General features: G+C 41.0%; 1 protein-coding gene and 1 long non-coding RNA gene across 3 annotated transcripts in view; one reads left to right on the top strand and one right to left on the bottom strand.

The window, feature by feature from the left end:
- The window catches only part of LOC308594782, a 139,118-nt gene that overhangs the window by 96,957 nt on the left and 16,600 nt on the right, over positions 1 to 25,561 (bottom strand). Inside the window, exon 2 of the long non-coding RNA XR_014011605.1 lies at positions 3,051 to 3,161. This is a non-coding gene — a long non-coding RNA (uncharacterized lncRNA). The remainder of the gene's footprint in view (positions 1 to 3,050; positions 3,162 to 25,561) is intronic.
- Positions 1 to 25,561, top strand: part of LOC308594762 (uncharacterized protein) — a 95,697-nt gene that overhangs the window by 67,374 nt on the left and 2,762 nt on the right. Inside the window, exons 4-5 of one of the 2 annotated variants that reach the window (XM_081208226.1) lie at positions 24,280 to 24,386; positions 25,373 to 25,494. In XM_081208226.1, the coding sequence (XP_081064352.1) occupies positions 24,280 to 24,386; positions 25,373 to 25,468 (203 nt within the window). In that variant the 3' untranslated portion in view covers positions 25,469 to 25,494. Of the gene's footprint in view, positions 1 to 12,906; positions 13,010 to 24,279; positions 24,387 to 25,372; positions 25,495 to 25,561 lie in introns of those variants that run through there. The other variant, XR_014011581.1, reaches the window with a different exon arrangement.

Genomic DNA, 25,561 nt, shown 5'->3' with positions numbered 1-25,561 from the left:
ACGAAGACCAAGTAGCCAACCATCTCCTATAATAGGGTGCACTGCCATGTAGAATGTGTGTGGGAAAGCAGAACCATGTGTGCATGATTTTTAAAAAATCTTCTCAGTATAATGAAGAGCCAGAGTAGCAAATTCAGGGCTTGTTTAATGACAAGGAGTGAGACTTGAACACCAGTGTTGGATTGACATCCAGGCTAAGCATGTTATAGGACAGCGTACTGGACAAACTGAGGTCACAATGTTCTTTGAATGTGAGGTGGGCCTCAATATGAAGTATGAGGACGCTCTTAGGTTAGTCAATGCTAGTAGTGAAGAAATGTCAACTAAACTCAATCAGCTTGTGTAACAGTAGGGCCAGAGTCCATGTGATTTTAACTGACCAATTATTACAAACTGGTTTGCCCTGGTGCTCAGGTTAGTGATCTGTGTGTCTGTTAAGACAACATGGAAGCTAAATAAGTAAAACAGCCATGCATATTCAATTTAGAAGGAAGGAGTGTGATATTTCTACCTATAGAAAATGACATTATTTTCGCTTTCATATATATGCTTTCATGCACTCTATAATTTGAGTTGTCACATTTCTGGGCTGGCTTCTTTTTGTAGTACAAACACACTGGCCCAAATTGGTAATACTGTAAAAACACCAAATTAGGAGACTACAAATTTGGGGTTTTTTGCTAGTTTGAGCTAGAAGATGTTGTTTTGTGTGATATAATCCCAATTCTTTCCATCTGTGGAACAATTGCTGGTGAGCGCCTTCCTGCTTTTTGTTTTATACTCCATTTTTATCTACAGGCTGTTTCTCAAAACCTTACTACTGTAGGACCAACCCTGGCTGAGCCAATGTAAAGAACGTGTTTGTATCCCATGTCAAAGCCTTTGAAAGATTCTCGCAGGTTAGGACATGGCAGCTGTTTTATGCTCAGAAGTAATATCCTGTCAGCAACACAAGGAGGAGACTCTTCATGTATATTACAGCAGGGGCAGCCAACGTGAAGCTGTTGGACTGTAATTGCCAGGAGCCTCAGGCAGCATGGCCAATGGTCTGGGACAATGGGAGCTGCAGTCGAACACCACCGGGGGGACACCATGTTGGCTGACCCAGGATTATTATCAGTACAGTACACTGTTGGATAATATAGGTTTATGTGACTAGGAATGAGCCCTGTATCTATGTATCTGTCTCTATGACAGCAGCTCCAAAATACAGTGAAGCAAGATGTCTAGCATTGTTTCCTGTGCAGAACCTTGTGAACTGTAGATACTATGCAGGTTCATATAGTTGACAGTAAGGGAAAGGGGTGGATTCCCTCCACCCAATAAAATAGGCAAAGTCAGCTTGATCTGCCACACTTGCTATTAATAGCATTATGCTATTGCTACTGAGGCAAAAGTCACTGCTTGAGCCTCTACAGCAGAATCTGTCTATGTCAGGGGTCAGCAAACTTTTTCAGCAAGGGGCCGGTCCACTGTCCCTCAGACCTTGTGGGAGGCAGGACTATATTTTTTGGGGGGGTGGGGAATGATGCAAGAGCACCATGAGCCCCAATGGCTGCTTACTTGTGTCTTGTGAGCACCAGGGGCTGGTGGTCGTGGCGGAGGGACGAAAGGGCTCCAGGGAGGGGCTGCTTAAAATTGCGGCCACTTGAGTGCTGCTGCTTCTGGCACCAAAAAAAACCCAGCCCCCTTCCTCCTCTAGGCAGGGCGGGGAGAAGCCAGGAGGACGGAGGGAGGACGCATTGCCGCTGCTGCCATGTGAGGGAAAGAGCACATGCACTGGCAATCCATGCTGCAATTCCCGGACTGTCCACAAGCCGGATTCAGAAGGCAATTGGACCTGATATGGCCCGCGGACCTTAGTTTGCCGACCCATGGTCTACATGATCAGACAAGCTGGACGGCCGTCAAAAATGTGCATTTTCATGCTAAGGCTTGAAGGAAGACCTTATTCTTTGTCCCCATGACCATTATCGTTTTTTTAGAGATGCCTGTTTTTCAGAAAAGTGCCTTGTTCGATGATGATGATTGTGGTGGTAGTGGTGATTATTTACTATTTATACCCCACCCACTCTATTCTCTATCATGTAGATGCTGATTTCACATTTGTAGCAATTTTTTTCTACATTAGATGCTTGATATAGGTTGATTGGCATCTAGGGCAGAGACATCGGTGATAGAGATCAGTATCCATTAAATTAAATCCCATCACCTATGTGACTTCCTTCTAATTGTAGGCTTACTATTATCTGCGAATATCATGTCAGTTAAAGAACACAACAAATGGCATTTTGTGGACCATGATTGTGGCAAAACAGATGCAAGGGGCCAACAGCTTAAGAGCAACACTTTTCAGGAAGACACTGATATATTACTTCTCTCTGAAATCAAGCGATCTACAGTGCCAGCTACAATAGGACCCCCACTCCTTGTTCCGCATGCCTCAGCCTGTGCGATGCTCTAATTAATTTTGTTTTGTTTCAAGAAAGAGCTCTCCAAGTTCAAGCTGGTGCCAAGGGCAAGTTCAGAGACACAGCCAAGGAAGATAGAAAGGAACCGGCACTTAAAAGTGATGTTCTCCAGAAGGCACAAAATATGTAAAGGTCTAAATCTAAAATATTCAGTTATGTATGCCTTGAGCTTATTGCTCAACCTGCACTTCCCCGTTTCTCCCTTCCCTGGTGCCTCAAGGAAAATAAAAATTGATGAAACTACTTCCGAGAGCTGTTGGCTGTGTTTGGTGCTAGTTGGTGCACGTTCATCTCTCCCTGCCCTCCCCTCTCATTCACATTTATTATTTCAGTGCCAAATTCACTTGGCTCACACAATGAAAGAAATGTTATCTTTCTTTAGACACTTCCCATTTAGGCTGCACTCTTCAAAGGCACCTCTCTAAGCTGGTGCATTGAGCTTTGCTGGACACACCAGCATGCACTTTATTTCATTTTACTAATTGTAGTGGGATCTGAGGAATACTAGATGATTTGTGGGGTGAAATGCTTCCTTGTGGATAGCTCCACAGCAGCGCCACAAGGAGCGATTTAACTCACCTTCCATCTGGTGACCATAAATGTGTGCAATATCCAGTTCCTCATCAGGAGAAACCTGATTCTTCAGTTGGAATAGGGACACTGTATATATAATCTTAGAGGCATTTTCTTCTAGAAGAAAGAGAGGGAAAACTAATGAACAGTTATGCCATTTAAGAATAATATTTCTCATGCATAGCATGTCCAAAGTCATTCTCATTTTTATCTTGCTTATTTTCACATTGGCCAACGGAGAGACTGCTGTCATTTGCAGGAGGGGAGAGTGAGTGCCGTATATGTTTGGGTCCTGTTTGCAGGTTTCCCACAGGCCTTTGTATCTTTGTAGGCCACTGTGAGAACAGGATGGTAGGCTACAGCCTTTAGTCAACCAAACCAGAGCAGTCAAAAATGTGGAAGGTGGAAATTACATTAACCTAAACCTTGACTTCCAGGTTTTGATGCAGCTCCTCTACACAGAGACTATGTATGTACAAGAAGTTTTGTTTGAAGGTTCTGCTAATGTGATCTGGAATGCTCTGAGATTCAGGGCTCCTAATTGTCTAGCAAGAAACTAGACACATGTCTAACTTACATGTACAAACAATCTGTGCAGGAGGACTGGATCAATGTAGGGTGGTCAAGAGTAGGGCCACAAAGCACAATGCCCACTAGTCCTCCACATACTGACTGTGCCCTGTTTGGGCTTAAGTCCCATTTCACACAAGCAGTATTGCACATGGGGTTGCATGCCAGCTTCTGCATTTGTGGTTACCATGGCAGGTGTGGTGGGAGATCAGCCTTCTGACCAACCTAAGCACCAGTGAGATGGTTGATCATCATCCCAGACATCCTGTGATCTCTGCCTATTTCTCAACTTCTAAGTTGAAAGGAGGGGCTCTATTATTTGGTCCCTTTTTCTGAGGTGTTTGGTGCACCTAACACAGAGTGGTCAAACTGGAGAGTGCTCTGATGCCTTTTCCCCTGTAGGTTAGGTTGGCGTGGTGCTGCTATATAGGGCCAAAGAAGACTCTGGTGGCCACAGTGTTTGGCTAGCAAGACCAGCCAAAAATTGTAGACTCCTGTTTGCATGGTTCTGAATTAAGCCACATACCACATCACATGCTATCACATAGATATTGAGCAGAGCATCAAAAGACATTGTAACCTCAACCACGACTACCCACAACTACTATTACTAAAAATTTATAAAGCAGCAGCAATGTGTTGTTATTCTGATTGAATCCTGTATTGCCACACATTATACACTTAATAAAATTACAGGGTGAGGAAGATTACAAAACCAGTGCTTAACTTATTGATGTGTTAAAGAGAGCATGTATTGTATAACAACCTAGATTATTGTTATTAAAAGAAAGCACATATTTACTCAGAAGCAAATTAATGGAACTCAAAGGGATGTTTTATCAGGTAAGTGGATATAGGATTGCAGTTTAAGGCAACACACTGGTGGTGTAAGCCCTATTGGCCACAGTATTACTTCTGAGTAGACTGGTTTAGGATTGTTTTTAATCTGGTGTCCAAAACATAAGAACAATTTTTGGTATTTGCTTGGTTTGTTTTTCAACTTTTAGTTGAAGACCAGCTCATATAAAAAATATTGATAATGACTTGAAAATCATGGTACAAACAGAAATTCTAATGGAAATGCCAGCAATCCTGACATGAATGGCGCCAGTATAAATACTTCCAAACTGACAGCTACAAGCCCAGAGGCAAAATAAAAGCAAGTCTCTATCTTTCTATCTTTTTTTTTTTTAAAAAAAGCCCTGTTTCTTGGCCTTCTGTTACTGGTGATGTCTCACCTAAAGTGTATCCAGTGACTCATCTTCCAATTACTGTTGCTGTCATTCTGGTCCAAATTAAGAGACGCTTTAGAAGATTAAAATAACCCAGTTGTGAGGCCTTATGAAAGCTTTGCTCTAAGCAACCTGACTTCCCTCTGATTATGCTTAAGAGGCTTTTGGATTCACATGTAAAATACATCTCAGGAACAGCAAATAGCCTTTGCCTTTGAAAATAAGACAATGGGAGAGTTGCTTTAAACAGGAAAAGCCTTTCTTTCAAAATAACCATTCACTCAATATCATCTTAAGCTATTTTCAAGGGTACGTCAAATATGTTGAGGTGGACATGAATTACTGTTACTGCAGAGTGCTTGGATTCAAGATATTGTTGAGGAAAAGGTTTCACCTGAATTAACTTCGGGTAATCTGATGCTTTGAAGGAAAAAGAGAAATCTATCCAAAGGTTCCTCACTGTGCTACATATTCACAAGTCCTTTGTGCATATTCACAATGTATCCTGAAGCCTGAGAAGCAGGTATGCACTTTGAGGAGGTACGATTAGCTCCAGCTCTCAGATGTTTGTAATACAAAAGCTTTTTCTACAGTCAGAACACATCGATTCCACTGCTCTGCTCCTGACTTCTATGCATTTCTCATCTCTGAGCATGGGTTCTGTGTGCATACAGCCTCTGCGCGTACATCTTGTACATGCATGATCAGGGACCCTGCTTCTTTGAAGGGTTCCAGATCATGCATACAGAACCTATCCACATACAGCTAAATGCAGGGATGAGGGATCTGTGGAACTCAGGATATCAAAGAGGCTGTGAAAGTTGTGTAATGCAGTTCTGGCTGCAGCTGTGAGGTGCTTTCCTATATATTTACTTTCCTTAGTCTGATCTGATCAGAAAAATGTATTGATGGAAGAAATGTTGGTGTCCTCCCAAGCAGGGCTCAGAAAAGAACTGTGGGGCCTTGCAAAAGCCAACCTCAAAGGAGAAATGAGTTTTACATGCCCCTGAATCCTTCTGCAGCTTGGATTGAAATCTAAGGTGGGAAAGAATTGCTGGCTCCTTCCACTATGCGATGCAGGGGAGCAACGTTACCCACCATTTTTTGTCCCTGCATCTATTCATTTAAGGCAAAGATTTCGTTTAAATACAGGCAGATTTAAGAGACTGATAGGTGGCAGATTTCTCCAGGCCTTGGATTCACTCAGGAAAGCTCTCCACAATTTTCTGAATTTTGTGTGTGAAAGATCTTGCGTATCCATCTATAGTGGCCAGATACCCAAGTTTCCAATGCACAGAGCTGTATTTTCCCCAGAAAGGCAATCCATCCTCCCAATGCAACCTCCAGAATGTAGGTCTAGCTGACATCTGGCAAGTCAAGTTCCGCCAAACACACAACAGTATGTTATTTGCCTCCAGATAAAGTCAGGCCAGCCTTAGTTGAACATTTAATAAACAATTTCCTAGTGGAAACCACACATAACTTTACAAGGCTAGGGCTGCATCAATAAATCCATCATTCTGTTTTTAGATAAACATTAACAGAGATTAGAGAGCCAGGTCACCCTCTGAACTTCCATTCTTGTGTGAGTGTGCTGTCAACAATCAAGCTGTATAAACAAAGGTCTGTGTGTGCCTGTGCAGCAAAACGTCTCCTCTCTCTGTTGCCTCAGCTTCACTTTAGCAAGGGCGGAGCAGAACTGGAAATGTCTGTCTCCTGCAAGACAAAATCTGGAGGGGAGCCAAATTCCACTGGTCCTACAGCTTCAGGGAGGAAAGAGTTGTAAACCAGCAATTAGTAATCCTGCTACTAAGAGGAAAGATTGCTGGGAAGTATAAATAGGGTCACTGTTTATACACAAGTTAAACTAGGAAGTGATCTGATTATATTGCTGCCAAAACGGCATGAGGGGGGGGGGGAGAGCTCAGCTTGTGAGAATCACTGGGCTAATTCACATGACTCTTTCAGCAGGGCAAAATGTTGTTTGACTCGGCCTGTGAGCTGTTCTACACATGGTGTAGACTGAAGGCGAAGGGAAGTTTTCTGGCTAGCAGTGCTTCAGACTGCAAGTAATAATAATAATAATTTATTATTTATACCCCACCCATCTGGGTGAGTTTCCCCAGCCACAAGTGGGTTGTGTGTGTCCTATTCTTAAATTTTTCCTTCTTGAATGTGACAAAGCCAATACGCTGGGATACAGCTTAGTAAACAATACAAATGGAACAATTTAAGCAGGACTTTCAGAAATGTGGCACATTCACACCCCAATCTACAGTGGCATGCCTCACATAATGTGTAGAATGGCTTGGTTGGTAAGGTGGTTTGCCAAGTTTAGTTGCTGGAAGTGATTTATCTGATAGCTTTGTTATATATACATGAGGTTATTATTGGTTGCTCTATCATAGTCTACTCAAGGGTGGGAATGAGGTAGATTAGGATCGATTGGTAGATCTCTGAGTGATCTGCAAAAGATTAACAATGGCAGCAGCAAAATGATTTCCCCCACTTAAATTAGGGTGCTGAAATGATGATGATGAGCCAGGAGTAGCTTTTGTGTGAAAGGACTGGGCTTGCTTCAGTTCTGGTACTGGTGGGGGGGGTAGGCAATTGCTAGGCTCAAAATAGTTCTTTTATTCTAACAATATGTCTTTTGCAGTTGGTACTGATTGATACTGTAGATCTGGGGGTTCTAGTAAAAATGAATTAGATTTGACAAGCATACGGTCTGCCTACCGTGGTTCTACTCAGAATTGTGGTGGGCATGGCCCTTTTGGTTCTTGGGCAGATGCCTTTTGCAGCACTCATTATTAAATCCCCTTCACTGTGTGCTCAAATTATAGCTTGGTCAGCACAGATACAGCACACTGGTGGATCAAAGGTGGCATTTGGGAATGCAATGAAATAACCAGATAAATGATGAACAAAATGGGGGACAGCATGGATCGGCAAGGGACTTCCTAACACTTATGTCACAGGACATAAAGTGCTGCATTTATAAGTACTATATGAATAACATTTTCATTCAGTTATTTTTTTAAAATAAAAAAGATTAAGTCCAGTCTTAAGATTCAGTATGGAAACCAAATAAGTGATTGATCAATGGAATGAAATTGCACAAAGTAAGTGTTTTAGTAGATACTCATTGTGTGAATTGTAAGTTAGACATGGCCCCTAGGAAGGTGGTTTTTACCCTTGAAGCTAATAGCAAAGAAACAGTAAATGGTCAAAAGAGGTGTTCACCTAGAAGTTTGAGCTTATTAGGTAATTTAACCACTAATACTAACTGCTCAACCTTTCACCACTGGTTTTAAAACAGGTTTAAAACAAACACAACAGCCAAGAAAATTAACAGAAAAATTACAGTCACCCGAATGACAACAAAAAGAGTACAGATAAAATCAGTCAACAGTAAGAACAAAGTATTAGGAAAATAAGTTTTCGGAAAGTTGCAATATGGATCCCTAGGACAGGGAGTTCCAAAGGAGGCTGCCATGGAGGAAGTCCTCTCTTGCATTGCTGCCAGCCACACCCAAAGATGGAGGATAAATAAGTTCATTTTTTCACCTTGAAGTAAACTGAAGTAATTATCTGGTCCTGAATTAGATCAGAATGCACCTATTAATTGGATCACAAACTTCTCTGAATTTTGCAATGCAGTTTGGGTCTTCCCCCAAAATCTTATTTTCCCATGTATATATTTTTTCGAGTTAGTGCACTGGAAATCATTCAAAAATGTAAACTTCAGGGGCAGAATGCACATAATATGTATACAATTTAAATGTGAATTTTTATGCATTTTTAAAACAAAGATCTGCCAAGAATGGGATTGATGGGATCTATTATTGAGACAAACACAGATGATGTGGAATGGGAATAGGATGATCCAATCATCCCTCAGATGGGGGTGGGCATGCAAAAGTGCCTCCCTCAGTGACCTCAGTGTGTGGAAGGGATTGTGGATTCTGTCCCTGCCTAAGCTTCTGTAAAAAGAGTTGTGCTTCCAAGGTGTTAGAATTTGGGCAGAAACAAGCATATAGAAGCAGGATTCCAATCAATTGTTCCAACATGATCATCTCATCAGTCTGGTCTACTCTTCTTTTTGTCACAAGCTTAAAAAATGCTTTCTCTTATTTTATTTATATGTTAATTTTATCAATTGATTTGTATGATTAATTGACTAAGTTTTCTTCAGCCGGGTGACTACTAACTAATGACTGGGCTGAGGCTCACAAGCAAGCATAGTATACACAACAAGACTGATTAGACCTGACAGGCACCAAGTTCAGAGCTGTAGGGAAGAATGACAGCATAAAATGAGGAGGAAATCATTTGTGACATGCCCTTCACTTAACTTATTGGCGTGTCATTTCCAGCCTAAAGTATATGACGGATCTGAAGCATTATTTTAGAAGACGTCCCTCCCCTTCCTTTGCTTAGAGAAAGAGGTATTGTTAATTATAGCTTAATTTCACTTATGTCAGGGCCAAGGAAATTCTGGTACAGATTCACATTCACAGAATGAATGCAGATCAGGCATTAAGGTTCTCATAGTCTCTTGTACAACAACATGTGAAACCTGCAACAAAATGTTGCAGGGCATCCTCACCCGCAGGATTCCAGATATCCCAGATTTTCCTTCCTTCCAAGCAGAGTATTTTTCTTCCCACTCCATTTTTGTCCTAGGTGACATTTAATATTTTATGGTGGCTCAACATGCTCAGTCTTCATGGTGCTGGATATATTTTTGGAGCAGGGAGATGTCCTCATAGATTTTTTTAAAAAAAGTTTTTTTGTACTTCTGCAAACCTCAGTCTCCACCTTGACTCTAATCCTGTCAGCTGTCAACACCTGAGTTTGTTACTATCTTCGATTGCTCATCTTAAGTAGTGCCTGAATTAGTTGATTTTGGACCTGTGAATGTATACTTGATTTCAATATGTTCTGTAGGAATTAGAGGATCAGACATAGCAATCCTTTGGGCCTGTCATGTAAACTACAAGTTTGGATCTAGATCTATATTCACATTGCTCTGGGGCAGGTGTGTTCTTAGAGCATGAATATAGGTTGAAATCCTCTCATCTTCCTAAGCTTGTCCATGCAGATTAAAAGTTTTATTTGCTCTAATCATACACACAACAATATGTGGTCACACTTAGTCATACACTGTGTGTGTGTGTGTGTGTGTGTGTGTGTATGGACAGCATGTTCAAAAATAGTATAAATATTATGGAATGCAAACTATTGTACTTTGGGAACACCCATCACCTCTGGCATTGGCAAGAACTGCGTTACATAAACAGTTATGCAATTAAAAAAATAGATTAATTTAGGGGCAACAGAAAGGCACATGTTGAAAAAGTACCTTCCAGAGTTGGAAATTTCTGCAGTTCTAGAACTTTGGAACACACTGTTTAGATTGGTCTTTGTGTGTGCAAGTGTGTCTTTGCTGTGTGGGGAAGGCAGGACTGGCGTGCGCAAGCAGAAATAGTGCACAATTCACTACTAAGTAAACTCATTCCTCTGTGCCTCTACAGGGCAATTACAGAGCAGGAATTATACTGGCTGGATGACAGTAGGAACTTGACTAAGTCTGGTGTGCCAGCAGATCTTGGAGGTGATCTGACATTGGGCTTATTATGCAAGCATGTCAGGAAGAAGGATGCCAGCATATAATTAGGCTGGCACTGCCTCAACTCTGGTGCAACTTCACTGATACAGAAGCCTTAAATGGTGATAATGGGATCATGGTGGGGAGGAGCAGCCCTTTCCAAACATGGCTTTATTAATATCTTAAACCATGGCTTGCCAATTTGTTGGGGCAGGGGGAGGCAATGGGCATATTTGGAATTTGAAGAAAGTGTCCATGGTGCCAGTCACACAATGGCTGCTGTGGAGCGTGCGTGTCAATGGCTGCTGTTGCGGTGTGGCGTGACCCAAAATGGCTGCCACATCTAATAGAGCAGAGAAAGAGATAGGGTCGCAAAATGGTGTGGGCATGCCTCTCCTGACCCTGCTCTGGACAACAGTGCTTGCTCAAAGGCAGAAAGTCTTTGCACCTTTACTCTGTTCAGAGTGGAAGGAAGGCTATCGAATCCTGACATCCAATGAAATGGGGCTACAGGAGTGGGGGCTGTGTTCAATGCAGGAGAGACCAAGCAAGTGAAAACAGGAGCTGAGCAGGAACATTGTGCATTGTGAGTTTTTGAGGGCATCTCTACTGAGATGTATGTGCATGGCAGGCCTGCAGATTTGGTGGTGGACCTGCTATTATATTAAGCATAGCCAGGCAGGATGCAGGGTTAAGATTGCAGCCAGTGTCATTTAGAAGAGAATCAAATGTTGAGTCTAATGGCAAAAAACTGTGATCAATGCAAATCTCCCTCTCCCCCCCCCCCGCCCCACCTTAGCTCTGTCAAAACAAATAAATTTCTGAAAGTGGAATGTACATACTGAAAGCTACCCTTGGGTTGTCTGTCTCATATTCTGATTAGCTACATGAGAATTTGCTAAAGTAATTACCTCCTAGTAGTTGGCAATTACCATGGCAACCTCACCATCACAAGATAAATTCAGCCGTTAATGAAAGCACCACTACCAATGTGTCAACTCTGAAACATACATTATATGCCTTAAAAAAGAAAAAAGAAGAAGCTTTGAACAAAAGCCTTTCCTGACTAAATTGGAGAAACAGGTAGGCAGCATATTCATGCAAACTGTAGGACGGCCCCGAATCAGACAAGAGAATAGATGGCTTTCATCCCCCCCCCTTTCACTTTTCTGAACCCAGAATCTCTGACAGGTTAACAAAAAGTATCTTATTTCAACTCACACAATAGTACCTAATACTTACCAAAAGTGGTTTTAACCAAGAGACAAGGTAAATTTGCAGTGATTTAAGGCAATTTATTTGTTCCATCTGAATATTGTGCAAAAATGTAGGTCTTTCAAATACTGCTCTTCAAATCTTAAGTTCAGTTCTGCACATTTACACTTTGGTTTGCGATATTCTTTTAAAAAAACTCCCCATGAAAACTAGTGCAAATTCCTCCTTATATACATGCATAGCCTCTTGGGCTTGCCGATTGGTTCTAATCTACGCAACAGGGTAATTTTCACTAACGTGCATGTTAAGACAAATTTTACCCCAGTATGTGCATTTTTGTGCACATTGCTTGGTTGGAGAACAGCACTGCAAAATTTGGAGAAATACGAATTTCAATAGATGGTTTTGTTTTTGTTCTCATTTTCCATCAGAAAGTGAAAATGAGGTAGGTTTGCCTTTAAATGTGACCTGAATCAAATTTCTCCCCAGCCGCTACTCAGAACAAACCTGTGAGCCAAGTTAGGCAGAGAGAAAGTGTGAGGCCCAAGCTTTTTGGTTAAATGTGAATTTTTTGTGGTTTCCCTGCCTTCTTATCACTCATCCTTGCCTCTCCTTACTGCTTGATGCACCAGCTCCTGGCAGCCTTGGAAAAGGCCCAATTTGCCCCGGGATTCAGGCCTTGGCCAAATCCGGTGCACAATTTTAATAGATCCATGATAGATATGGATTGTGACTAATGTGCTGTGTAAACTACTTCCCAAACCAAAGGTGGGAGTGTACTGAATCCAGAGTAAATGGTTGTGTGTACACAGCCTCTGTATTCTTTCCGAAGGTCTTACTTTCCAGATATGAAGAAGTCTTTAATGTTTTCCAAAGAAACATGTTTCTTCAGGTTGATACAGTGAGCAAATTATGATGTTGCCTGCAGTGTTTCTTTTCCAATGAAGCTGCCTGTGGGCAAATGTTGGCGGGGTGCACATAAGAGGAGTAAACAAATATTTACACTCCTTTTACTATTTGCAGGAATAAGGTGTGGAGTATGTACCTAGCTTTGCCATGGCTCCATTGTTTACAGTGAACTCCATTGTTTACAATGGAGAACTGATGGAGGCCAAAGGTACAGCCTTGTTTCACTGGGGGGGGGGAGGGATTTGGAGAAACTGTGAAGTCACAAAACATGCATTTTGCAGTATAATACTATGACATGCCCCTCTCTTCTCCACATGCTTTCCAGGAACCCAAGATTACTGCCACCAGGTTTAGTTTCCCCTGGAAGCCTATCCTGTCTTTGCAATTTTTCTTTCATTTCCAAATATACAGTCAGAGCCTACTGGAAGCAAGTAGATCCCTAATAATAATAATAATAATAATAATAATAATAATAATAATAATAATAATAATAATAATAATAATATCTCTATGTGGGACAAGAAGCTACAGTTAGAACTGGATATGGAACAACTGATTGGTTCAAAATTGGGAAAGGAGTACGACAAGGCTGTATATTGTCTCCCTGCTTATTTAATTTATATTCAGAATTCATCATGCGAAAGGCTGGGCTGGATGAATCCCTAGCCAGAATTAAGATTGCCGGAAGAAATATCAACAACCTCAGATATGCAGATGACACAACATTGATGGCAGAAAGTGAGGAGGAATTAAAGAACCTTTTATTGAGGGTGAAAGAGGAGAGTGGAAAATATGGTCTGAAGCTTAACATTAAAAAAACGAAGATTATGGCCACTGGTCCCATCACCTCCTGGCAAATAGAAGGGGAAGAAATGGAGGCAGTGATAGATTTTACTTTCTTGGGCTCCATGATCACTGCAGATGGTGACAGCAGCCACGAAATTAAAAGACGCCTGCTTCTTGGGAGAAAAGCAATGACAAACCTAGACAGCATCTTAAAAAGTAGAGACATCACCTTGCCAACAAAGGTCCGTATAGTAAAAGCTATGGTTTTCCCAGTAGTGATGTATGGAAGTGAGAGCTGGACCATAAAGAAGGCTGATCGCCAAAGAATTGATGCTTTTGAATTCTGGTGCTGGAGGAGACTCTTGAGAGTCCCATGGACTGCAAGAAGATCAAACCTATTCATTCTTAAGGAAATCAGCCCTGAGTGCTCACTGGAAGGACAGATCATGAAGCTGAGGCTCCAATACTTTGGCCACCTCATGAGAAGAGAAGACTCCCTGGAAAAGACCCTGATGTTGGGAAAGATGGAGGGCACAAGGAAAAGGGGATGACAGAGGACGAGATGGTTGGATAGTGTTCTTGAAGCTACCAGCATGAGTTTGACCAAATTGTGGGAGGCAGTGGAAGACAGAAGTGCCTGGCGTGCTCTGGTCCATGGGGTCACAAAGAGTCGGACATGACTAAACGACTAAACAACAACAACAATAATAATAAATAGGCAGCAAACCAACAGGTTGTGTTTGTGGTTCTCAAAACAACAGCATAGATCTCAAGTCCATTTGCTTCCAGTCAAGCTAAATTCCTCCCTCTCCCCACAGTCTCATTTCATGCCTCTTTAGGTTCACCTTATGTGATCGATAATATTCTAAAGATTATGGTCGTCTAGAAACATTGGCCAAAATTGGCCCAAGCCAAAAGCTGGGGTGGAGAATATTTTTCAGCCTGAGGGCCAAATCCCCTTATGACAACCTTCCAAGGGCCATAGTGTATTTCAGTCATGGTGCGGCCAGAGGTAAAAATAGGCAGCATCAAGGATGTGACTCTTGTGTTTTTATAGTGGCATACATTTCAACCACACAAAACTCAGGGGTTTCTCTGCATATCTTCCTCTACCACCATCCTCCATCCAAGCAAGGAAGAAGCATTATCACAGTTCAAGGACATATTCTAGCCAGGCAAGAACACTTCAGGTTGTACAACAAGTCCACTGATGAGTGTGACCTGGAAGGAGCAGCTAGAGAGACATGTGGGGCACATTTGGCCCCCAGGCCTCAGATTCTCCACCCTATAAGCCCTTTTAACATATCTGTGTGTGCATGTAAGTGATATAATTCCTTTTTAAAGCAACGCAATAACAAAGGCCCCAAAGCATAAAACTACCTCATCACAATGTTATTGAAATTAAACTATTTGTTGTTGGAGATTCAGAAATATCAATCTTTTCCACCCTTATTAAATACAACTCATGCATGGGAAATCAATTATTCAGCCACATGGCTAAATTAATCACAGAAGGGAGCAGTCAAAAGCAGTGTTTGCTATAGCGTACGATATAATGTTACACAATTACCCAGGTGTACCACAGTGGCTTTTCACTCAACACCTCTGCGTATTACCCAGACACTGCCAGACACAGGATGCTAAACGAGATGAACGGGTTGATATGGCACCTCCATTGTTAACTAGATGTTTGGAAAGTAAAACTCTTCATAGAAGTGCACGCCTTAAAAACCTAACATGAACCACACATCTTAAAAGCTAGTACCATTCCGTGTTAGTTGTTTGTAAGTATTTTAACAAAAGAATGCCCTCAGAATGCATGAAACTACTGTTTCACCACTTGAACACAACTGAAAAGCAAAGTATAGGAAAGCATGATGATTAACTCTGCTGAAGCAATTAGAAAGGTCTGCCGCTTGGTGGTAGAGTGTGTGCTTCACATACAAAAGGCCCCGTGTCCAGACTTTGACATTTCCAGCTGAGAGTTGGAAATCTCTCTCTCTAAAACCCTGGAGAACTGCTACCATTCAGTGTAGGCAAAACTAAGTTAGATAGTTCGTTAATCTGACTTGGTTTAAGGAAGGTCTCTAGATACTGACAAATGTGCACACAAGCCTTTGGAATGGAATGATGCTAAATAAATTTATGAAATTGTGCTTTTGCAAATAAACAATTTGATCCCCAATGGAGCCATGGGACTGGAAAAGAGAACTTCGTGGGGTGGGGTGGGGGTGGGGGATAAGAGATGCAAAAAAGGGAACAAAGAACAAAACACCCACAGACATTTGCTTGCTTTCCTCTTTAGTTTCCAGAGTTTACAGCAATACAAGAACTTACTTGGGATGTAGGATGTGGGAAGGGATGTAATTTAAAGCTATTATACTTAGTGAAACAGTGCTTAGTGAGAACTGCAGGATTTAAAAATACTACTGTTTTTGTTGATGCTGTTTTTGTCATCAACATTGGCTTTGTTTACGTAATTTATCTAACACACATCAATACTTCTAAATGAAATGTTTGCATTTCTATGAAAATCTTTGCCCGGGCATTCAAAGATGAAAGCAGTGAGACGTACTGCAACTAAATAAAGTTTTCTCTCCCCCCCCCTTCCCCCCTTATTGCATGGGGACAATCTATACAGGCTTCCATGCCACAGTAGTCAGTATTGTGCGTGGGCATGAATAGCCACAGCTTGAATTTGCAGGATGCCAAAGGCTGTGAAAAAATATACCTTTCCCAAAGGAATTTAAACAAGTGTGACTGAATGAAAAGCTCAAGAATTTGCCTTTCACAAGACTTCCTGTCCAGTGTCCAAAAGGTTTCCTGCCTGCTTTGCATTCAGACATATAAATCCAGTCTAGCTGAATTCAAGGTATATAAAATGCAGGCAGTTCTCCTGTTATGGGTAGGATCTCTTGGCGGATATAAACTGTCACAATCAATCAAAGTCTATTGAAAAGGCTGCATTCCAGGTGGCATGCATAAGTTTGGTTGGAATCCCAATCTTTCCAGTACTAGGACTTTATACGTGAGAATCGCTTCTTGCATTAAAAGCAATTGTGCATGGTATGAACAATGCGACTACTTGAAAAGTATAGGATTCTGCAGATGAAGTAAATGCAAATGTGAAGGGCCAGATCTATAGCAACTGTCTATAAATTTCCTTCCATGGAATGAATGGTAACATGGTGACTAAATTGATTGTTTGAAGCATGCACTAAATGATTTAGAGATCATCGTTGTCTTATGATATTCTGTTTCATGTTTATTTTCTAGGGGAAAGAAAAAAAACTTGGAAAAAGGCCAAGGGATAATTCAGCAAGTTTCTTAACTAATGAGCACAATGGCATTGGTCAAGGACGTACAAATTTCATTGATTTTGGTGAGAGAAAATAAGCATGTACTTATTTGCTTTACCTAAGCAGAAATCTAGCATGTGAAGGAAACGACTAGACTATAGCCCTTGACTCTAATATGCTAGCTATCTATGATCACATCATGGCAATCCACCGTATAAAAGTTGACCTAAGCCAAAAGTCCTTTTGCACATGTTTGGCATGTGTGTGGTTTCAACACATGGCAGAGGAGTTTGCTGCCCTTGCCCTGACTTCTGTAGCCCTATTCAGGCATTCATAACAGCGCTTAAATGAACCCACAAGGACAGAGAAGATGTGTGAATGTGCTAGCTCAGACCCTTACACAACTTAAAGGATGATGGTCTGCGGTGGGGAAGCCTCATGTAGTTGTGGAGGTACTTGCACATTTTGGAACCCTGATTTTTCATGCAAAATATGTGCATGGCCCTGCCTACCCCACAATCCAATATCATTGCTGTTTTCTAAAGCCATTTCACCATATTTGACTAAAGGATTAAAAACAGCCCTGCTGGGTGTCTATGGGAGGCCCCAAGAAGCAGAACATGAAGACAACACCACTCTTTTTCATTTGCAGATCTCCAAAAAAACCCTCACTCCCGTTTCTCTCTCTTTTTGCTATTTGCACATGCTAAAAGACTTGTATGTGGGAACTGCCATTAATTTGTTGGTGACACACAAATACTGCACATAGTCATTCCTTTTCTGAGCATTCTGGTGTTTTTTTTAAAAAAAAGCTAAAATGCTTGGGCAATTTTTCAGTTTATTTACTTACTTATTTAGTTGCAGCATTTATGTTGGAAGCCCAATAACATCATTCTCTGAGTGACTCACAAAGATAACAGAGACATGGACTGAGGACAAATGCAATCCAAAAGACAGAATGTTGGACCTGGAGATGAATTGAATGCTTGCCCAGCCAGGAAATCACAAAGCAGCATTGGGCATGTCACTCTTTGACCTTGCCATTAAGAATTTCCACTTTGTGGGTTTGTTTAGTTTAGAACAGGGATGGGAAGACTGTGACCCTCCAAATGCTATGGGCCTCAGACAGCATGCTCAGTGTCTAACAATATCTGTGGTGTGTGGCAGGGCAGGGGAGACAAATTCCCTACCCTTAGGATAGAATATCCGTTTATTCTTTTTGTGAGAGTGAGACTGATACAGACGGAAACTTTTAAGCTTTTAAATCTAATCAATCAATCAATCAATCAATCAATTAAGGAATTTTCACACCAAGCACACTTCCAAGCAATAAAATACGATATGCTTGCATATTATCAGGCCCCATTGGGAACTTAAAATTTTCCACTGATTCTCCTTTAATGAACTGATTCTATTTGAGCAGTGCTGTTGTTGTTTTTGTTTAGTTGTTTAGTCGTGTCCGACTCTTCGTGACCCCATGGACCAGAGCATGCCAGGCACTCCTGTCTTCCACTGTCTCCCGCAGCTTGGTCAAGCTCATGTTTGTAGCTTTGAGAACACTGTCCAACCATCTTGTCCTCTGCCGTCCCCTTCTCCTTGTGCCCTCAAACTTCCCCAGTGCTAGCTGAGTCTTTTTAGCTTGGATGGTCTTAGCGCTGAGCTGAAACATTTTTACCTCCAGCAGCTACAAACAGCTCCCCATATCCCACAAGTTTTGCATCCAGTCGGGGGGAAGGGGAACATGCTCCCTTTACAAGATGCACCTTTATGTTGGGATGCACACTGCAGAGGAATGGCAACCTGATTTAGGAATGTATTTGGATTGACATCTGGATACACATCCAAATGCAGGTGCCATTGTAGACACAGGAAGGCAAGAAGCTGCCTTATACCAGATGAATCCGTTGGTCTACTGAGCTTGGTGTTGTCTACACTGATTGACAGTAACTCTCTAGTGTTTCCAATCATACTGGCAACTGCCGGAGATTGAAATTGCGACCATCTGCATACAAAACAAATGCTGTACCACTGAGCTCTTCCCCTGCATTGAACTATCATCATATCACATATTTGGGTTTTTTTTGTTTTTTTTAAATTTATTGCATTTTTTGAACACAAAACACACCAACAAACATATACAATACCATCACCATAAAGCAGAACAGAAAAGAACAGAAGAAAATTAGAAAGTAAAGAAAGAATGAATACATCAAAATCAATTTATCCATTAATCATATTCTCATAACCTTTGGACTTCCTCACATCACCCTTTCCTGCGTTCTCAGTCATATAGTTACAAGCAGCAAATTATTACCCTATTTCAAATCTTATTTTGTAGTTCTCAAATATTATATCCCCAATTTCCAATATTTTTATCATATACTAAACTGGTTAACTTAAGTATAATATTACCTCAGATTCCACCATTTTCTTAAACATCACTTAGTCATACATCCTACAACTAGGTTACTGATGCCATGTTGTTTTTTATCGTGTATTCTCTTAGCATTCATATAGCTTATGATGTTTTTGTAAAGTCTTTAAATTTCTTCCAGTCCTCTTCCACCGTCTCTTCTCCCAGGTCTCGAATTCTGCCAGTCATCTCAGCCAGTTCCATGTAGTCTATCAGTTGCGTCTGCCATTCTTCCAGAGTGGGCAAATCCTGTGTCTTCCAGTACTTTGTGATGAGTATTCTTGCTGCTGTTGTTGCATACATAAAGAAAGTTCTGTCCTTCTTTGGCACCATTTGGCCAACAATGCCCAAAAGGAAGGCCTCTGGTTTCTTACATCATATCACATATTTGGATGTGCATCCACAGAGAACGTTGGCCCCAGGGCCGTCTTTAGCATATGAGCCACCGGGGTGCAAAGATCCACCCAGCGCCCCCAAATTTAGTTTAGCTGCCCCCAGATGAGAGTAGGATTGCCATACGTCTGGAATTTCCCAGACATAGGCTGTATCTGGTTCTCAAATGGCAGCCCATGTCAGTAGTGTAGAAATCTTGATTTTCTTTTGAGGTTTCACAAAAAAGCTCAACACTTTTCACTTTTTGAAATATGGCAACCCTAGACAGGAGTCCAGTAGCATCTGAAGGACCACAAGTTTCCCATCCTTGACCTATATTATTGCAAGCACCAGAAACAATGGCTGCACATGGGTATGGAAAGATGTGCAAAAGAGTGAAAGGTGAAAGTGGGCTTGTGAGTATTTTTGTAGCCCCTGAAATGATTACCTTTAGAGAAAATCAAATGTCACATAAATGTAGAACCCAGATTTTACTCTCAGTAGCCAATTGCTATATTCATAGTTCCCTGCCATTATCTTCTGGCACCTTTTGAAATTACGAAAGCTACTGGCATCCTTTCTTATTATGAGGAAAGGTTTACATCCACTTTCCCCCTCTACTGCGAGAAAAAGAAAGAATGAACTGAAATTATAATGTACTCTCATGCAATTTGGCTCTTAAAACTGTTCACTTTATCCTATGGGGGCATCATGCTAAGTACTTTCAAAAATCGAACGGGATATGCTATAGCTCAGAGCCCAACATTTAATGATTATTCATTCAACCAAAGAAACACTTTCCTAAAAATCCTGTCTGAGGTAGTTTGTAACCAAGACTCTGGTCATCTGGAAAATCGCTAATGGAGAAATGGACAGGTATAGGGAGAATCTGTTTTCTTATCCTTCCTTGCATTACTTAATTTCAAGGGATTTTATTCCACAGCCTTTTCTTTCCAGCTTGTTAATGCTTTGCATTTTGGAATGTGATCTTGATGGTTATTTATGCTCTATATCTCCCCCCCCCCCAGTTATGCATTAAGCATCTGGAATCCATATGGAACCTTTACTTATTTAATTTAGTGGAGGCATCTTCAGATAAGAACACGGAAGGGAACTGGGCTGACTGCAGGACCAGGAAGAGTTAATTGGCAGTCCTGGAAAAAGGACAAGAAACTCATCTTGCTTGTCCTCAGGGACCTAAGAATCTAGCCTCCTCAGCCACCTGGGTTTTCAAGCATTATTCTTGGCCTAGGCCCTCAGTTTTAGAATGGTTAGGGGACTTAAAGTTGCTCCTCATCCATCCTTGGAGTTTGAAGTCTATCTGCTATTACAAGAGAACACAAAGCTTGGGGACAGGATATTATAAGCTTTTTAAAAAACAACAACACCTCAATAAAGATACCACTCCTCCACCAAAAGGTTAATGACACAAGGAAATAACAGGAGTATCCTGGAAGATTATAGACAGCGGCTATGAGAGTTGAATTCATTTAAAGTAGGCTAGATGTTCCCTTACCACCTCTTTTCCTATCTTGGGCTGAAGTTCCTTCCTTGCATCAGTTATTCTGTTATCATCAGGTTGTACACTGCCTTCCTTTTGGGTGAAGACAGAGGCAAAATAGGTGTTGAGTAGTTCCGCCTTCTCTCTTCTCATCCAATAGTATTTCTCTATCTTCTCAATATTAGGCTGAGAGACTATGAATGGCCCAAGGTCATTCAGAGAGCATCATGCTGGAGTAGGAATTTGAACCCTGGCTTCCTAGTTCCTAATCCAACAGCCTCACCACTACACTGGATCTTTAATAACACATACACAGAATAATTGTATTTTCAGAAGTATATCACGGACATGTTTGTACAGCAGAAGGAGGGCATTTTAGTCAATATGGTACATTTTTGTTTTCTTGCAACTTCCAAAGTCAATTTTACATACAAGTTACCCATTCAGATCACTGTTTAAGTACCTTTTTCAGTGAGAGTGAGTAAGAGAAGAGCTACACTCTCAGACTGTTATGGCTTCTTCCTTTCATGAATTTAAATGAATTTCAGATTCCAGCTCAGTATCAAGCAAGTGTATGAGTATGTTCCACATCTTCCTGAAAATGGCAAAATAAATTTGCTGTTGAAACTGATGAGGAAAAAAATGGGCCTGACAGACTGAATCTGGGCATCCTTTCCTGGCTTTCCCCTTGCCAAATCATGATCACTGAAAAAGCAATTCCTTCCCTCCTTGAATAAATGCCATAGAGCTGTTCCAACAAGAACAGCCACATAGACCACAGAGGAGGAGGGGCGCTTATGTTCAATAGCTTAGAACTTGTGTGCCTTAGAAAACAATGCATGCTGAAGAAAATTAGCTGATAGAACAAATAATAACACTTCATGGAACTGGGGACATGGATAGTCATCATGTGATAATTATAATATCCATTGATGGCCGGCATGTGTGAATGTGCAATTACAAATAAAACAGCACCGACAGAATATTCACATCATCTCAGTTGTTTCCAGTGGGTCAGTTCATATATTTAGCTTCCAGTTCTCTATTTACAGTGATCAAATGTAGACAGTTCAAGTGATGTACATGCATGTGTGTAATACTCCTAGTCTACATCTATTTGTGAGGAGCTTTCTACATTCTGCAAAAGAGGGTGAAAGAAAGAGTGAAAGTGAAATGATATGTATTTACTCTTGGAGATGTACAGATCACCTGCCGTAGGGAGGTGGTGCCCTGCCTGTATTTGGAGCATGTGCTATTGGCCTTAGAATGCAATCTTAACTGCATTTACCTTGGAGTAAGCCCCAACGAATTCATTGGGACTTCCAAGGAGACATGGTGACACTTGCAATGGAAGTTACATTTTAACTTACTTTTAAACTTTTGATAGTGTGTATTTGCTTTCTCTCCTGAATCATCAGGAGTAGTTCTATCAAAAACTCACTGTGAGTGTGAATAAGAGGTTTGGATAATAATAAATCACAGAATGGATGGTACAGCTTTCTAGTTGGGGGTTGGACAATAGGACCTTCTGTTTCCTTTCAGCACTATCATTCTATAACTCTCTAACACCATCAATATGTTGTTACATCCTTAAGTATTTATGTTTTCAGAACAGGAGAAAAACATATTATGCTTTCAGAGTTGCAGGTTTGCTGTCTGTGTAGCAGTAGACATCCCTTGAGAATCTACCCATTGTGAATATTTGCCAGTGTGAATTCAACAAGGGGTGATGAAACTCTCAATTCACATGCTTGAGTAGCTGACTAATAAAGAAAACGGAGGAAATTACACAACTTGTGTTCTCACGCAAAAGGAGGGCATCAGAAGTACTTCAGTCTTGAAAACAATACGGTGGTTGTTCCCACTATACCAAGGAGAGAGGAAGAAGCAATGTGTTTAAGCTTCAGGAAAGGGTACGTAGCTTTCAGAGTTGCAGGTTTGCTGTCTGTGTAGGAAAATGACTTCCTAACCATATGAACAGTTCAGTAACAAAACAGTCTGTCTAGGCAGGTTGTGAAATCTCCATTCTGTGAGGTTTTCAAGGCATGTACTAAATAGATATGGATTGTGGATAATTTGGATTTAGGATATTGTGATTTTGGGCAGAGTGGCAGAAGGAAGAGATGGATCAATTTACCTATGGAAGATCTTTATAATTTGGAATAATTCCTTAGGCTACAGCCTGGAATTCTAGCAACTGGATTCTTGGATAAATGAGTATGGGCTTCTAGACAGTCATTCATCTGATACAGTTCTCTTCAGAATACAGATTGGTCTCAGATTAAAAAAATACAAACATATTTTAGAGTTTTACTGTTGTGGCTTTGGAAATAATTTTATACTGATTTTATACCAATCTCATACATTTGGGGGTTCTATTTGGGGAAATTGGGTTGGGTTGGGTTTCCTTGTTGTACTGCTGTTTGCCACCTTGGGTGGACATGGTGCAGAAAGACAACTTATAAATACTGGTTATAGGTAGGTAGCCATGTTGGTCTGCTGTAGTTGAAACAAAATAAAAAAATTCCTTCCAGTAGCACCTTAGAGAATACACTTCAGATACACTTCTTCAGGTATCTGAAGAAGTGTGCATGCACATGAAAGCTAACACCAATAACAAACTTAGTTGGTCTCTAAGGTGCTACTGGAAGGAATTTTTAAATTATAAATACTGAAAATAAATACCCGTATTTTTCACTCTATAAGACATACCAGACCACAAGACGCACCTAGTTTTTGGAGGAGGAAAACAAGAAAAAAAATATTCTGAATCTCAGAAGCCAGAACAGCAAGAGGGATCGCTGCACAGTGAAAGCAGCGATCCCTCTTGTTGTTCTGGCTTCTGGGATAGCTGTGCAGCCTGCATTTGCTCCATAAGACGCACACACATTTCCCCCTACTTTTTAGGAGGGAAAAAGTGAGTCTTATAGAGCAAAAAATACGGTAAATGAAAATAACAGAGGATCAGATTTTCCGTAGCCTTTTCCCTGTCATGCTTGCATTCTGTATTCAAGAATATTTTACTGATGAAGGGAAACACTCCAACATATGATCCCTGACACAGAACTGGATTCAGAAGGGGCCTAGTCCCAGGAGGGTCCCCCCCCCCTTGCGATGCTGGAGATAAGTTATAGGAAACAAAATATGAAAGCTAACACTGTTTTAGCTGGGGAGATCTCATCATGGTGCTCTTTAGTAAGCCAAGAGAAAAATAGAAATGTGCAAACGCCAACATTTTACAAAGCTATTCTATCCTTCCTCTTCTCTTTCATGAATGGTGACACTGAAGCTCGTACCAATACTGTGTTGACGTGTTCAATTTGTCAGGTGCCGAGGCTGCCTTGATGGAAATGGTGAAAGACAAGCTGAGCTACCTCAGGCATAGAAAACAGCCCCTCTCTAATTTTATTGGCTTTGAGGAGAGGAGTTTCTGGGTAAGTGATCTTTTTGTCAAACGTGTGCAATACAAGCATCTAAGACAGCTGAAGGACACAGGAGATGTTGCTGCCCACAAAGGTAGGAAAGGAAGGAAGATAATTAAGAAAAAGAAGAAGAGTTTGGATTTGATATCCCGCTTTATCACTACCCGAAGGAGTCTCAAAGCAGCTAACATTCTCCTTTCCCTTCCTCCCCCACAACAAACACTCTGTGAGGTGAGTGGGGCTGAGAGACTTCAGAGAAGTTCTTATCCACTAAATCAAATGCCACTAGTGTTTTTTAAAACAGCAAGAAGCAAAAGGGGGAAAGACCACAGCTCAGGTAGAGCACCTGCCCTGCAGGTACAAGGTCCCAGGTTCAGTCCCCAGCATCTCCAGATAGGACTAGGAAAAGCACCTGCAGGAAACCTTGGAATCTCACTTCCTGTCACAGTAGACAATATTGGGCTAGATGGACCAATGGCCTTCACTTGTCTTAAGGAAGCTTCCTATGCTTTGAAAACCCATCAAAGATCACAGAAACCTGCAAATAAAATGGGAAAGTGGTAAAGGGTGGCTCCAAAGGTTAAAATTACAGTAGTAGTATAGCCAAACAATCCTGACAGATGGATGTTTTTCAGTTCTCACTTTGCTTTGGAAAGTGGAATTTAGGGAGGTTTACCTTTAAGTGCAAACCAAATCAAATTCTTCTCAATGTCTAATCATAAGGCAACAATTAAAAGGTGTAGTCTTTAAAGTTTTGAGGATGCCCGGGTTCAGCAATGACACCTTTAGGTAACAATCCTATGGAAAACTGACCTGGGAGTGAGTCCCATTGAACTCATTAGGGGATCCTCATGAGCAGACATGTACAGGACTATACTGTTAATGTAACTGAATATACTGATATAAAGTTTTAGAAAGCTATCCTTCTGAAATCTTTAGTCTTCTTACCATCATTAGGAGCATATATTTCATTTTCTTCTCTTTCTTCTTTCCCAAAGAAATCAAAGAAACCCTTGGCTGAGAAACTTGGTGAAGATATTAGGGTAGATATTGCAAAGGGAATAGAAACTTTTAAGAGGCTGTTAATTTTATGATGGCAACATAGCCTGTTAAATCTGAGGTAATACTTGACTCTTTGTTTTAGTCTTTTTCGTGTTTGTGAAATACTGTAATTTGAGGTAATTTTG

This window comes from Podarcis bocagei, assembly GCF_964188305.1.
Source record: "Podarcis bocagei genome assembly, chromosome: 9".
NCBI lineage: Eukaryota > Metazoa > Chordata > Lepidosauria > Squamata > Lacertidae > Podarcis > Podarcis bocagei.
The sequence above is the reverse complement of the archived record's forward strand: the minus strand, read 5'-3'. Positions and strand labels throughout refer to the sequence as shown.